This window comes from Haliotis rufescens, unplaced genomic scaffold, assembly GCF_023055435.1.
Source record: "Haliotis rufescens isolate VD_foot unplaced genomic scaffold, xgHalRufe1.0.p SCAF_7, whole genome shotgun sequence".
Taxonomy (NCBI): domain Eukaryota; kingdom Metazoa; phylum Mollusca; class Gastropoda; order Lepetellida; family Haliotidae; genus Haliotis; species Haliotis rufescens.
The window spans coordinates 23,948,649-23,962,805 of record NW_025964361.1 but is presented as its reverse complement, the minus strand read 5'-3'; the positions used below and the strand labels follow the sequence as shown (position 1 = coordinate 23,962,805).

Sequence of the window (14,157 nt, the reverse complement as noted above, 5' to 3'; positions counted from 1 at the left end):
TCGCCGGGGGAGAATCTGTACCGGTATAAAATCTCCGGGGGGAGAATGTGTACGGGGGAGAGTTTATACCGGGACACCGGCAACATCGTTGCACCATGCGCATAGTTGTGTCCCATAGTTACCGGATTCCCCAGGGCGTGTGTTCGAATCACAGAGTTGCCCTGTGTCATCATACTCATGGTCGGGTTCTTTAGCAACCATCGTAGCATAGCTGTGAAGAAAATGTCCATTAAAATCGGATATTTCGAGGAATAGTAATGAAATCGTTTCGTGAACGGACAAACTAATTATTTTCTGCTCTGAAAATAAAAGATTCGGGGATTCAAGAACAGACCCAGAGTACACAGTTACATTAACGTAGCATGACGAGTATGCATGTTGTTTACATGTTCCCCCTTTGACATGTGTATAATGCATGTTTTTACACAGGTAGATATCATGAAATTGATGTGTTTGATAAAATTATTATTTCCACTATAAGTCGCGATATTGTTTTGAACAGGCGATTCTATATCAGCCCAAAACTTAGTTGGATCATGCATCTTCCTCCACACTACATTCGTTGCATATAGCTTCCACAGCATCAGAAGTGCATACACCTCTGCGCATGTTCTGATAACCAAATGAGTTAAAAAAGAACCTTTTATACGAAATACTAATATTGCTTTGGTAAGAGGTCATGTAACAAACATTTGAATGGTGAGGGAGTTGCGTGAAATCCCTCACTCCATCTTACCAGATACAGGGTTGGGTTTAACGCCGCTTACATTAGAAATTTATTTCAGTTATATTACGTCATGTGAGCTTGATGTGGGAGGAAAGCCCAAAGTGATGCAGGTTTGAGATATTTATCGCTTTGTTGAAACCCATGAGCACAATCTGACAAGCTTAGAAACATAATCAGGGCGAAAATGGGATCCATACCCTCACCCATAGATTGTGGTGCGCCTTATGGACGCAACTGTACATAGCGAATTACGGCGCCTCTGACACTGGGCCATTCGCGCCCCCGATTTGAATGAAGCAAAGAACTCGTCCACGTAGCATGGTGATGATATCCCGCACGATTATAAGAAGCATTTTTAAAACTTTCATGGCCTAACTGACGATACACTCATAAAGTTGATATTGATTGAAGGGCTTAACAGAGACGTCATATTAATCAACATACGTAAAACCGAGTCATCAATGAAATTATGTGTTGCATCATATATATCCACACTATAAGGATTGACAGTTGGTTCACAAAAGCATCACAATAACAGTTGAGAATATATTACGCATTCCATGAATAATAAATCGCAAATATGCAAATTAACGCTACATACATCCATTTACAAGTTTAAATATACGCGACATCAGTGCCGTGTTATGGTCATTAAACCAGTTTAGGAGTCATTATAGCATTCAATGAATAAACACCGCGTGGCTTTGGCTAGACTTAGGGGCTCTCGTTAATACTCTCTATAGTCGAGCAGTGAAACAATGAATGGATGCTCTGCGGGAAGCACCGTTGACCGTGGCTGTTTATGATGACGGGGTTATCCCTGTATATTTCAGTCCTGGCCCATATGTAATGAAGCGTTTTATGACACCTGGTGGGTTAAGTTTCACCTTGACCCACTGTCATTTGACTGGACCGCGCTGTGCAGGTGGATGCTTGGGTCGGAGGTGTCTCCAGAATCACAATGTTTGTAAGTAATATGTTGTGTAAAGTTGTTCTGCATTCTTTTTGTCAGTAGTACGTATATTTCCACACACGTGGTATTTTATTGTAATAGTGTTTGGAAAGATAACGCGCCCTTTGCATGTGTTCCTTAACACGATTACGGTAAACGTTGGTAATAGTAACGGTTGAAACTTCATTCGGAAGTTGCCTGTATTCGTAATACTTGTGGGGCAGATCTACCCTATAATGCCACGCTATATGCTATGCTATGCTATGCTATGCTATGCTATGCTAGGCTATGCTATGCTATGCTATGCTATGCTAGGCTAGGCTAGGCTATGCTATGCTATGCTATGCTATGCTATGCTATGCTATGCTATGCTATGCTATGCTATGTCCACGGCTATCTCTATTTATGTTCAGAAGAGAAACAGAACAACTTCATTTCTCTCAGGCCGAGTACATCGGCATATGATCATGAGGTACAAACAGTAATTTACATGGCGGCGGACAGCGTTTGACCGGGAGTTTTTACAATCTTCATTATGATGTTAACAAATTTACATAGTTTCTTTTGAAATGATATTTTATGGCAGTTAAATTATTGCTGGAGTCGTAACATAGTTTTCATAACATATTTTTAACAGTGTTTTGGAATGTACATTTCCGTTTGTTTAGTGCAATATTTACATTTTAAAATATAGTGGGATTCATATTCAATGTCATAACTTTCACACAAAACATGCGATAGTTTTCTACATTGTCCTGACATCAGCTTCGACATGAGATTTAACTTAACATCCAGACAAAGTGGGGTTCCAGACAAAGTGGGGATCCAGACAAAGTGGGGTTCTACCAAGTTCTCCCTGGAACATTGTTAAAGATGTGATTCTCTTTACCGTTGATACGTATCTGAGGATCTATACATGAACTTTGTCAATTTGTGAACAATGATCACAACCCCATATTTCACATCAACATAGTCGTATTCGTTTTACCATAGCATCAAACAGGCAGGGTTTGCATTTCAACGAGAGATTTTGTAAACGTACCGTATGTAAGATAAAATACATTTCTTTTGTTACCTGGACACAGAGTTTAAACAAATTTAGAAAACGTATTATTGCTTTGGAAGTTATACCAGGATATTTATATTCATCCACAAAATTTAAATACTTTTCTTGCAAAATCAATTTAATTCTTTTTAGCACCACCGAGATAAGGACCTACGTTTTATCCGTGTTTACTGTTAGTTTCCACAATTTACAATACATTTTAAAGCAAATGGATTATTTCTGTAGGTCTTTAATTGCCAAAAGAGCTGTGTCGTCGGCACACAGAATTCAGAATCAACAGCGTGAGACGTTTTATCATTTATTGATCATTCGCAAACATGTAACGTGCTGTGGTATAAAATAAGTGAATGGGTGGACATTGTGCTGATATAGTTCAACTATATGACTATATATACTGAGCTAAGGATTCTTGACTCCAAGAGGATGGTCGGGTAGCCTAGTGGTTAAAGCGTTCGCTCGTCAGGCCGAAGACCCGGGTTCGATTCCAGACATGGGTACAATGTGTGAAGCCCATTTCAGGTGTCCCCCGCGGTGATATTGCTGGAATAGGATCTTTGAGTCAGTGAGTGAGTGAGTGAGTGAGTATGGTTTTACGCCGCTTTTAGCAATTTTCTATCAATATCACGGCGGGGAATACCAGAAATGGGTTTCACACATTGTACCCATGTGGAGATTCGAACCTTGGCCGTTGGCGCGACGAGTGAACTCTTTAACCATTAGACTACCCCACCGCCCCAACATATACAGGTAACTGGTATTTAAATAATACATCGTGTTTAAACAACAATGGACATGAATAGATAATTGATTATTGAAGATAAGAATGCAGAAATATATAAATGGGTTGATATATGAGTCGATTCAGAAATGATTCAGAAAAAGCACAGAGATATGTATCAAGTCATCCCTGTCTCGATCAATGTTTGAAGCGTGAAAATCATGAACCGCTTGAAGAATATTTTTTGTCGTGATTGTGAAGAATAAAACCCGCATCAAAGGTATAAATGCTTCGACTAAGTGTTTAAAATCTCCTAAAACACGAGCGGGGCTGTTTTATTTAACTTAATACCTCACTGGCTTTAGCAGTTTAAAATATCGACGATCTATGTAAACCATTTCGTAAACTTCTCCCAGTTTCAACCCTTAATGTCCGCGAGTTCGGAGATGAAGCAGCTTTTCAGAAGAGGACGACATTTCCCTCGCCCAATTATTTCTAACCCCGTAAGAGATTAGTCATTTATTATACGCAGCTCTGCACAGCGAGTTGTGGCGACGGGACCATCCGTGCGCCATTTAAGTATTAATAATATATTTTTTCATGTATGTGAAATTTACTGATTTGTATTTACAATATGTTGTGAATTTAGCAAAGAACTGGTAAGTGTTGCTTTAAAATCTTGAAATATGCAAATGAAGTTTGATTGATAAATGAGACAAAGAAAATTGAAACAAAAACTGTTTCTTAGGGTTCGAATCCCAGTTTCGTACTGATTATGATAATTGATCTGTAAGCACCTTGTCCATGCTTGTGGATGTCACCAAAGTAGTAAAACGTCTAAGACCTGTATCACATCGGGCTTTCCTCACACATCAAGCTGACAAGTTGTAAATTATACATATACTGATCAAAGCGATCAAAACTAACTCACTGATACATCATTGGTTAATCGTTTATTCTTTGAACAGTAAAGAATATCAAGTAGCATTGTATAAAATAAAATCTTTTTCTGTAGGCAGAAATTTCTAATATGAGTTTCACCCAATAAGACCGCCTCCATGTCTGTGGATAGAGCGTCTGCCCGTAGGGCGGAATGACTGTAGTTCCATCATACCTAAAGAGGTTTAAAATGCCCGGAGCTCTGCACGAAGCAGATAAAACAAGGACTGGTCAGCTCGGAGTCGGTTTCATGTGTCTGATTGGGACGTCCATGATAAACTGCGGCATGGTATCTCAGTGGGCTAGCACTAATAACAACGGCGTGCACGAGAGACACGTAAACACGTGCACATCGCTATTTTAGTGCAATAATCTTGAACGCAAATTTAAACCCCATTTCACCTCACTTTTCATTTCTACACAAAACAAATTAAGACTGCTTCAATGTCTTGAATGACACCATAATTCTCCCTATACTTTCTGTTGCAGGCATACTTCCCCCTGGTTTCTGTCCTTGTTAGTCTCGTGTCTTCCCAGATTCATCCCCGAGACTTGGGAAATGTCCGTGATTTTGGTCCGCACTCAGATGATGTCATTGACGTTGTGCCTCATCACTCCACTGTAGGTGGATATGGCGAGTTTATCAAAGACCCCGTCGATGTCCATGGAGGCGATCCCATCCACGACATTGTCCACGACCCGCAGTCGAACAGCGTTGTGAAAGATGTTGTTCCCGATTCCGGCCACAGTGGTATAGTAGATTTTGTACCAGGTCCGGCATCTGATGATGTTGTTTATGACGTCGTACCTGGGTCTGGCCCTACTTCAGATGCTGTTCACGACGTTGTTCCACATCCCGACGACGTTGTTCGTGACATTATACCTGAATCCGGATCTGATGCCATCGTTCACGACGTAATACCCAGCCCGAGTGTCGTCCATGATGTAATCCCTGAAGCATTTTCGAAAGACGTAGTGCATGACGTCGTTCCAAGCTCAAACACCATCGTCCACGACGTTGTACCAAGCTCAACATTCCCACAGGAACCCGCAGCTTCTGATATTGTAAAGGACATTATCCCGAGCACAGCTACCATTGAACCCGACTTCCCTGATATGCCGCATCCAGATTTCCCCAATGCATTCCCTGCACCCTCTCACGCCCCGACAACGTCGCCAAGCCTAAAGAACGCTGCTATTGCTGCCCCTGTTGTCAATCCTAATGTCCTCAAGTGCGGCCTCAAACCAGAACCATATACTCTCTTTCAATTCTCCCACTTGTCTTACAACTACCCAAAGTAAGTGAAACACTCCGCTTTACTCATCCACACTCCTTTCTCTGTGGGGGCACGGGTGGCCCAGTCGTCTAAGGCGACGTGATTCGCTATGCAGAGTTGCGTCTCTTGGGCACGCCAGAAACCTATGATTGTGGTTTCGAATCCCGGTTCGCGCCAATTATGTTTCTAGGTTTGCCAGCACCATACCCGTGGTGGTAAACGTCTGAGACCTGCATCACTTCGGGCTTTCCTCCCACATTAAGCTGACAAGCCGCGATATAACTGGAATACTGTTAAAAGCGGCGTTAAACCCAACTCACTCACTCCTTTCTCTGTGATTATTGCATAGTGGTTAAAGCGTTCGCCGAAGACCCAGGGACATGGGGAAAATGTGTGAAGCATGTTTGTGGTCTACCACCCTTTCTGGCTGGAATATTGCGAAAGAGGCGAAGCGCACTACCCCAATTTTTTCTCAACTAAATACAAATACAGCATTCATTCATTTATTTCATTCACTTCGTTCACGAACAGCCAAATGCTATTGCCGAATGCATCGTCAACTCTAGTTGTTACCTTTACAAACAAAATTATTATGGCGTACCACAAATTAGTTTATTATGCAGAGATGCAGTGTTCATCGAAATGTATTTTTTCAGAGGTGACATCACCTTCGAACTTGAACAGCGACCCAAGATCAGAGCCGCCATTTTTGATTTAGGGACTGGGGGTCGATTCAAGGGTAAATACAACCTCAAGCCGAGCATGGCCATAAATGGACAAAGGTATGTTTGTTACGTTATTAACAGGATTATTATAATAATAACATTAATTATATACTAAGTGTGAAAGTTTTCTGAAGTTGACAAAAATGATATTTTCACTGCAGTGAACATAAGACTTGATATTTCGCTGCAGTGAACATAAGACTTGATATTTCACTGCAGTGAACCTAAGACTTGATATTTCACTGCAGTGAACATAAGACTTGATATTTCGTTGCAGTGAACCTAAGACTTGATATTTCACTGCAGTGAACATAAGACTTGATATTTCGCTGCAGTGAACATAAGACTTGATATTTCACTGCAGTGAACAAAAGACTTGATATTTCACTGCAGTGAACATAACACTTTGACTGAACATTTACACATGGAAGTATTACACATTCAGGTATTACACATCGAGGTAGAACACAAGGAGGTATTTATTGTCGTACAAGAGTTACCTCCCCTCACATTATCTCCCCTTTATCGTAAGTGTCTGACCCGAGTTAATCGAGACCATTCGTTTCGCAAGAAGCCATTCTTTCGCTTCCAACAGCAGTCTCGTAGATTTCAAGAAGTTGATTTTGTATATACTAGTAATCATATCCAAATGTATGCTAAAGAAGTTTAATTGACAAATGGTTTTGTTACTATTGTTTATTTTTTTATCATTTTGCTAACGTGGAACTAGTTAGTAGATCGCAATTACAAGGGGTGGTGAAACGCCCCTGCGTGTAAGGTAGCGAGAGTATTTACGTTTCAAGTTTTACATTTGAGATGAAGTCATATAATTTTCCGGTTGACAACTACACAAAAAATATACTAAATAGGACATGTTATGTGTGTGGTGGTAAATCTCTTTTCCCCGTCACTCGAACACATCTTTTTTTCCCCGTCACTCGATGAGAGAATCATGATATTTCACTCGACACACGAAAGATCCGCTACACAATTTATCATGCTCAATTCCATACGCAAGAAATGTTCATTATTATCATTATTATGATTAATTCAGGTTCAGTGCGCAATCAATGAGGCGCTAGACGATTTACAGTAACCGCCTCATCCTACTGGATACCCATTCACTACTGGGTGAACAGAGGCATATTTCTAACACAGTCATTTATCTAAGGACATACCATGTATAACATATGGCTCAGCGTGGGGCAGGACCGAACAACACAGGATTTAGACGTGTAGTTTGAACATTTTCTTTCAGTGTGGAATGATTAGGGAAAGGTTTGTCTGCACATTCAATTTTCTGTATCTCATGGAGGATAGTAAACATCATAATGTTTTAGCTTCAACACTTTTTAAGATGTTTGGCATGATGTCGTAAGGAACACACAATAATATTTCAATTATTGTGTGTTCCTAATGCAAAAACATAGTTTAAGTCACACTGTTTATGCATCTCATAGTTTGATTTTTAGAGTCTCATATGCCGACTTGTGGCTCGACGTTCTTCATTTGTATGTATACCATGTGTACATATGTCATGTCCATGTGCGTTACACTTGAACAATCTACTGTCTCTACTATGATGTTTATCATTACAGATTTAGACGCCAAGCTACCTACTCTGATGGATGCCAAGGTCAGTCACTGACCTTGAGACGCTTCTACTCCTACAGCAACTACTGCTGGGTCATCAACCCTGTGTACCAAGACGTCAGCTTCCACAACTGCGGGTTGGTGCTATTGTGTTTGGTGTTGTGTTTGGTGTTGTATAGTGTGTCTGTATAGTGAGTCAGGGAGGCATGCCATATAAGCTAGTGAAAAATCTATCTTCTATTTTTGGGTACATGTACATGTACATGGAAAGCATTTTTGTGTTTCTGTTTACTTGATCTGACGTTATGAAATATGAGTTATTATCGCATTTAAATTAGATTTCTTACTCTATCCATACCCATGGGATGTCTCTTCAGGTGTACTTTCTAATCTGCCAATCAGCTTCCAAATTCTCGGTATGAGGGAGCGAAGCATTCAGACCACCATATCCGATTTCTGTATCTCGAAAACGAACGAAAACGCCAATTTCCGGATGCAGATAAATCAGGTCGCGCCATTATGCAATGAGGAAATGCTGAAAATCCGTTGTTTCCGCAAGTAGACTCAACAGGTTGATACATAATTTATCTATAATCTAGCATAATGACCTATAATTGAGTCAGTTGTACTTGTTTAAAATACAGGTTCAAAATGGCAAGTGATTTCTTGGCTCAGAATCACCTGCACTAACAAAAGCGTGACGTAATGGTTTTATTTTTTGTAACTATGTTATATTGACTGTCTTTTCTGAGCGCCATGGCATATACTCCCAAGAAGGTCTACGATCGAAGCGAATATATGTGTTCTGTGTGACCTTTCATTTGTAAAAGTCGAAATATCCGAATCGATATGGCAGAGGAATGAAGCCGAATCGTTTCAGAAAGCTGACATGTGATTGGCGCAAGAACCCACCCATCCTTCGTTTAGACTGGGTGTTTATAGATGGCTCAGAGTTCACCTGACGCGATCTTAACGTTAGGCCTTAACGTCAGATTTTATCGTAGAGACATATCGTATCGGAGCCAAAGATGTAATTTGATGAGATTCCCATCGTTTATTAAATAAGGGGGACATGTTGTTTTATGACATCTGGAAGAGGCCTATTCTGGTCCAGTGGTTGAGATGGGAGATTCAGATGTGGTTGGTCGGTTGGCTTGTTGTTTAACGCAGCACACAGCAATATTCCAGCTATATGACGTCGGTCTGTAAATTATCGAGTCTGGACCAGACAATCCAGTGATTGATGACATCAGCATCGATCCACGTAAATGGGATATGATGACACGCATCAACCAAGTCAACGAGCTCCCGTTAATCGCCTCCTACGACAAGCAAAGTCGCTTTTACACCCCTACTCCCCCAAAATGCCGAGCGTCAGGCAGCGCAACAATAAGTACCATCAGTAGTTTCAGAATAAATGGCTCCGCCATTTGCCATAAGGTCGTTGACCTGGCAAATTAATATTGAAAAATAACAGATTTTTCGTGTCTGGACCAGACAATTCAGTGATTGATATCATGAGCGTCGATCGCAATTGAGATCGATGACCTCCATCAACCAAGTCAGCGAACCTGACCACCCGATCCCGTTAGTCGCCTCTTACGACAAGCATAGTCGCCTTTTACGGCAAGCATGGGTTGCTGAAGACCTATTCTACCCCGGATCTTCATGGGTCGATTCAGTTGTGGTGCCACATGTAACCCAGAAGAAGGGTGGTCAGTGATATAGATGACGGTTTGAGTATATGTTTATGTGAACCGACCTTTTTATTCTCTGTTTTCAGAACATCCAGCATGCCCTGCAAATTATTATTTTTGTTGTGTAAAAGTACATGTATATACAAGCTAAACACATTTTCTCATTGTTTCAGCCATGGGTGTTTAGCCAAAGCTAGCTATGGTACAGTTAGTCGTTGTGAGGCCAGCTACAAACAGACAGGGGTGTGGGCCTACTGCGCTGGATTGGCCTACGGGGAAAGGATCACCAAGGTTACCATGCCCATGCCAACTAGCTGCACGTGCAAGACGTATCAGTGCTCGTAAAGGCAGCAACGTGAAGGAATATGCTATTTTCTTAATTCTTTTCTAATTTTATACTTGGGTTCAGAAATAAATTGCTTGAGATATATGTTGTTCTTGTCTATTCGTGTTGGTAGAAACATCAACATTTACAAGCAATGTAATTCATTTTCATGATAGAGAAATAACACGAACTTATACACTAATGGTACAGCTACGATAGAACAAAGAGACCATATGATTAAAAAGTAATTGCTTCAGACTGTCGAAGAAAATCTCAGCCACAAAAAATGCATTGTGCATCTGCAAGATGTTCGTTTGTTAAAAATATAGGCTCAAAGTTTTAATGACAGAGATATATCTAGTTTTTCAGGTTTAGCTGAAAATATATGAAGTCTCTGTACAAATTCCCAGGCCCCCCTACCACCCACACCCATTACCTCAAATATCATATGGTCGGTCCCTACGGTAACTACTATACTTCTCATACAATCATTTCAAATATGTTGTCAATAGTAACTGTTGTTTGCCGCAGATGGAACGGCTATGTTTGACCCTTTCTACTGTTTGTAACCATATTATTATCAGGTTAGGGTGGTGGTGAAACATATCTTAATGGCTATTTTTTTCTTTTCCGTTATTCTCTAATATCTTTGTTTAAAGGCAAAATGTATTATTGTTTCTTGGAGGTATCAACGATATTTAAGCTTTTACCATGCGCAGGTCACACCTGGTGCTTCATGCCGGGAACCATATTAATGCCGATTAAGTACATGTTCTGGGAAATTCCGAATGAAAATAATCTGATCATTTAATAATCCGGGAAGGAGGAGCTGACAATATTCTTGACCAACAACACATTTTGTTCAGGGCATCCAGTGAGAAAATATTAGTTTTTTGTGAAACCTGAGGTAAAAATTTATTTTTTTACGTATTTTGTCAAACAAAGTATATCTCTGTATATACAACTGGCGCCTTAATATATTCAGATTCGTACCTGAGCATTTGTTACCACATAGCCCATAGTAAACATTTTACAAGAAATTTCATTTGTGAACATGCTGCACGATGTTATAACATTGCTGGTATTACTGGAACGTACACACATACAAACTATACACAATTGCACTATAATACCACAATGTGGCACACAACATGTTAGCAATGGTTAAAGTTTTGTAATTTGTAAAGCACCTATGCATTTCGTTGAGTTACTGAAAGGTAAAACCGGTAGAGCAGCACCTATCTACCCTACTACTTATATTGTCACCATATATTGCCTTATGCTTCCGATGAAAAGTAGCAGACAATCAAGCCTAGCTATTCTCTGGAATTGGCGTTTCCTATTTTACTTACTAAATACAGGTTTGGGGTGACGTATGGCCATAGCCGAATAAATATACAAACAATCCGTAAACACTGTACATGTCAGGAGAAACTCGTCATCTGTGACACCAGGTACAAGGACAAACATTGACATCAGGCAAAAACTACCAGCTTTGGGATAATTTACGAGAATAGTGGATTTTACCAATACTCGTGTTGAAAAATGGGGAAAATATATTTTTGAGTCAAATACGAGGCGGTTACAGAAAATGAATTCAGCTAATGCATAATATCATTTCAACACACTTGAGGAAGAAGTGTGAATGATATCTGGGGATATCACTATTTATTCGATAAAAGTTACAGCCCAACTTTAGAGTGTCCTATGATTTGATATTACTACTTTCCAACATGCACAATGACATTCTGATGGCCATAATATCACTTAATCACTGATGAAAGTGAAATTCGTTCAAGCTGGTTATTATGTCATGAGAATAACACCAATAAATCTTTTATTTTGCGTGGGTAAAGGTTAGAATACAGTAAATTACACTAGGATCCAACCTACGTCTACACTGCAAGAACCACTTTCTGGTCTGAAGCTCCAAAGAAACATTCTGTGCTAAGTTGGAGATGGAGATTGTCACTTCCTAAACGACGCTTGGTGGGGAACAGGTGTATATTACCAGAATGAAGATATGGTACTATGGATGTGCAAGACCAAGTTAATATAATGATGGACTGACTCCTTGAGCAGCGAGTAATTGAATACATTAATGTTTTTTTATGGCATTGAAACATATTTTATCCAGCTCGCTTTTCGAAAACCGAAGTTCGCCACGCTGTACACTTGTACTAAGCACGGGTAGGGTACTGACAGACCAAAGGCGACAATCGGGGATCATCTGAGATTCGAACCCATGAACGGAGGATGTTGGTACAGTAAAAGGGCGCAACTCTGCATTGCGTCTACCCAATATCAAAAGCCACTCATTACCCTTCCTTTGAAGAGGGGGCGGTCGGGTAGCCTAGTGGTTAAAGCGTTCGCTCGTCATGCTGAAGATCCGGGTTCTATTCCCGACATGGGTACAATGTGTGAAGCCCATTTCTGGTGTCCCCCGCCGTGATATTGCTGGAATATTGCTAAAAGCGGCGTAAAACCATACTCACTCACTCACTCCTTTGAAGAGCAGCCAAGATTACACACTCATTATGTATGCATGACATCCTACTTTAGGTGATATCACTATCATGTCGGTGTCATTGTTTATGAGAAAAGGTTAAACAATATGGACCTAGTTTGAACAAACAAATAACTATCTCTAATGTTTAGTATGGTGATTACGTGAATGTTGTAGAGCACAGTCCAACACGTTCTGCATACCAGTCAGGCTCTGTAGCTGATGGTGTACTAATGGCCCCATCAAAGGGTCAGTATTTCAAGAAATCATCAAACGACATATAATTCCCTATGCCGTGCTGATTGTCCTGATCAAACATTAACACCACGATATCGTGTTTGCCTTTTTAGTTGTTATTCCGTGGCAAATTCTGCATAGCCACTGACAGGTTATTTTTTGCTATAAACAGCATCACATTAGGAATGCAAGCTTAATATCGCACACGTTGCAGCTTGCAACACTATGGTATTGGCGAAATAGAGCTTGCCCAGTTGTGAAGGATAACTACTGTCCGTGGATTTGCGTGCACAATGGATCAACCCGCAGCTCAACCGACAAAACCAAAGGAGGGGTCACTGTGTTACACCAGTGATAATACAGGGACGACATTCCTGAAAACAACTTCACTACATGGATGTAGAAACATTCCCGACCGAACTAAACACGTGGTTCACAGGTAGGGCGTCATCTTAAACACTGGTAAGAAGGCATCTGATACACAGGTAAGACGCCATCTGATACTCAGGTAACAAGGCATCTGGTACACAGGTAACAAGGCATTTGATATGCAGATAAGAAGGCATTTTATATACAGGAAGCACGTCATCTGATACACAGGTAAGACGCCATCTAATACACAGGTAAGACGCCATCTGATACACAGGTAACAAGGCATCTGATACATGGGTAAGATGTCCCCTGATACACAAGTAGGACGTAATCTGATATACAGGTAAGAAGATATCTGATACTCAGGTAAAAAGGCATCTGAAACTTAGGTAAGACGCCATCTGAGACACAGGTAACAAGGCATCTGGTACACAAGGTATAGGGCATCTGATACTCAGTTAAGACGCCATCTGATATACAGGTAACAAGGCATTTGATATGCAGATAAGAAGGCATTTTATTTACAGGAAGCACGTCATCTGATACACAGGTAAGACGCCATCTAATACACAGGTAACAAGGCATCTGATACACAGGTAAGACGTCCCCTGATACACAAGTAGGACGTAATCTGATATACAGGTAAGACTTCATCTAATACACAGATAAGAAAGCATCTGATATACAGGTAGGACGCCATCTGAGACACAGGTAAGAGTGAGTGAGTGAGTATGGTTTTACGCCGCTTTTAGCAATATTCCAGCAATATCACGGCGGGGGACACCAGAAATGGGCTTCACACATTGTACCCATGTCGGGAATCGAACCCGGGTTTTCGGCGTGACGAGCGAACGCTTTAACCACTAGGCTACCCGACCGCCCCTGACACAGGTAAGAAGGACTCCGAGATATATGTAGTACCTTGTCTGATACATAGCTTAGAAGGCATCTGATACACAGGTAGGGCGTCATCTGTTACACAGGAAGTAGGCATCTAATATACAGGTAGGGCAGCATCTGATA

At 40.7% G+C, this 14,157-nt stretch overlaps 1 protein-coding gene across 1 annotated transcript; it reads left to right on the top strand.

Moving 5' to 3' along the window:
* The first annotated feature begins 1,638 nt into the window (after window positions 1-1,638).
* Window positions 1,639-10,092, top strand: LOC124137522. The gene is made up of 5 exons (XM_046503854.2): window positions 1,639-1,694; window positions 4,892-5,700; window positions 6,336-6,461; window positions 8,003-8,134; window positions 9,868-10,092. Exons 1-5 carry the CDS (start codon window positions 1,689-1,691, stop codon window positions 10,037-10,039), a joined length of 1,245 nt encoding a protein of 414 aa, XP_046359810.2. The 5' UTR covers window positions 1,639-1,688; the 3' UTR covers window positions 10,040-10,092.
* The last annotated feature ends 4,065 nt before the right edge of the window (window positions 10,093-14,157 follow it).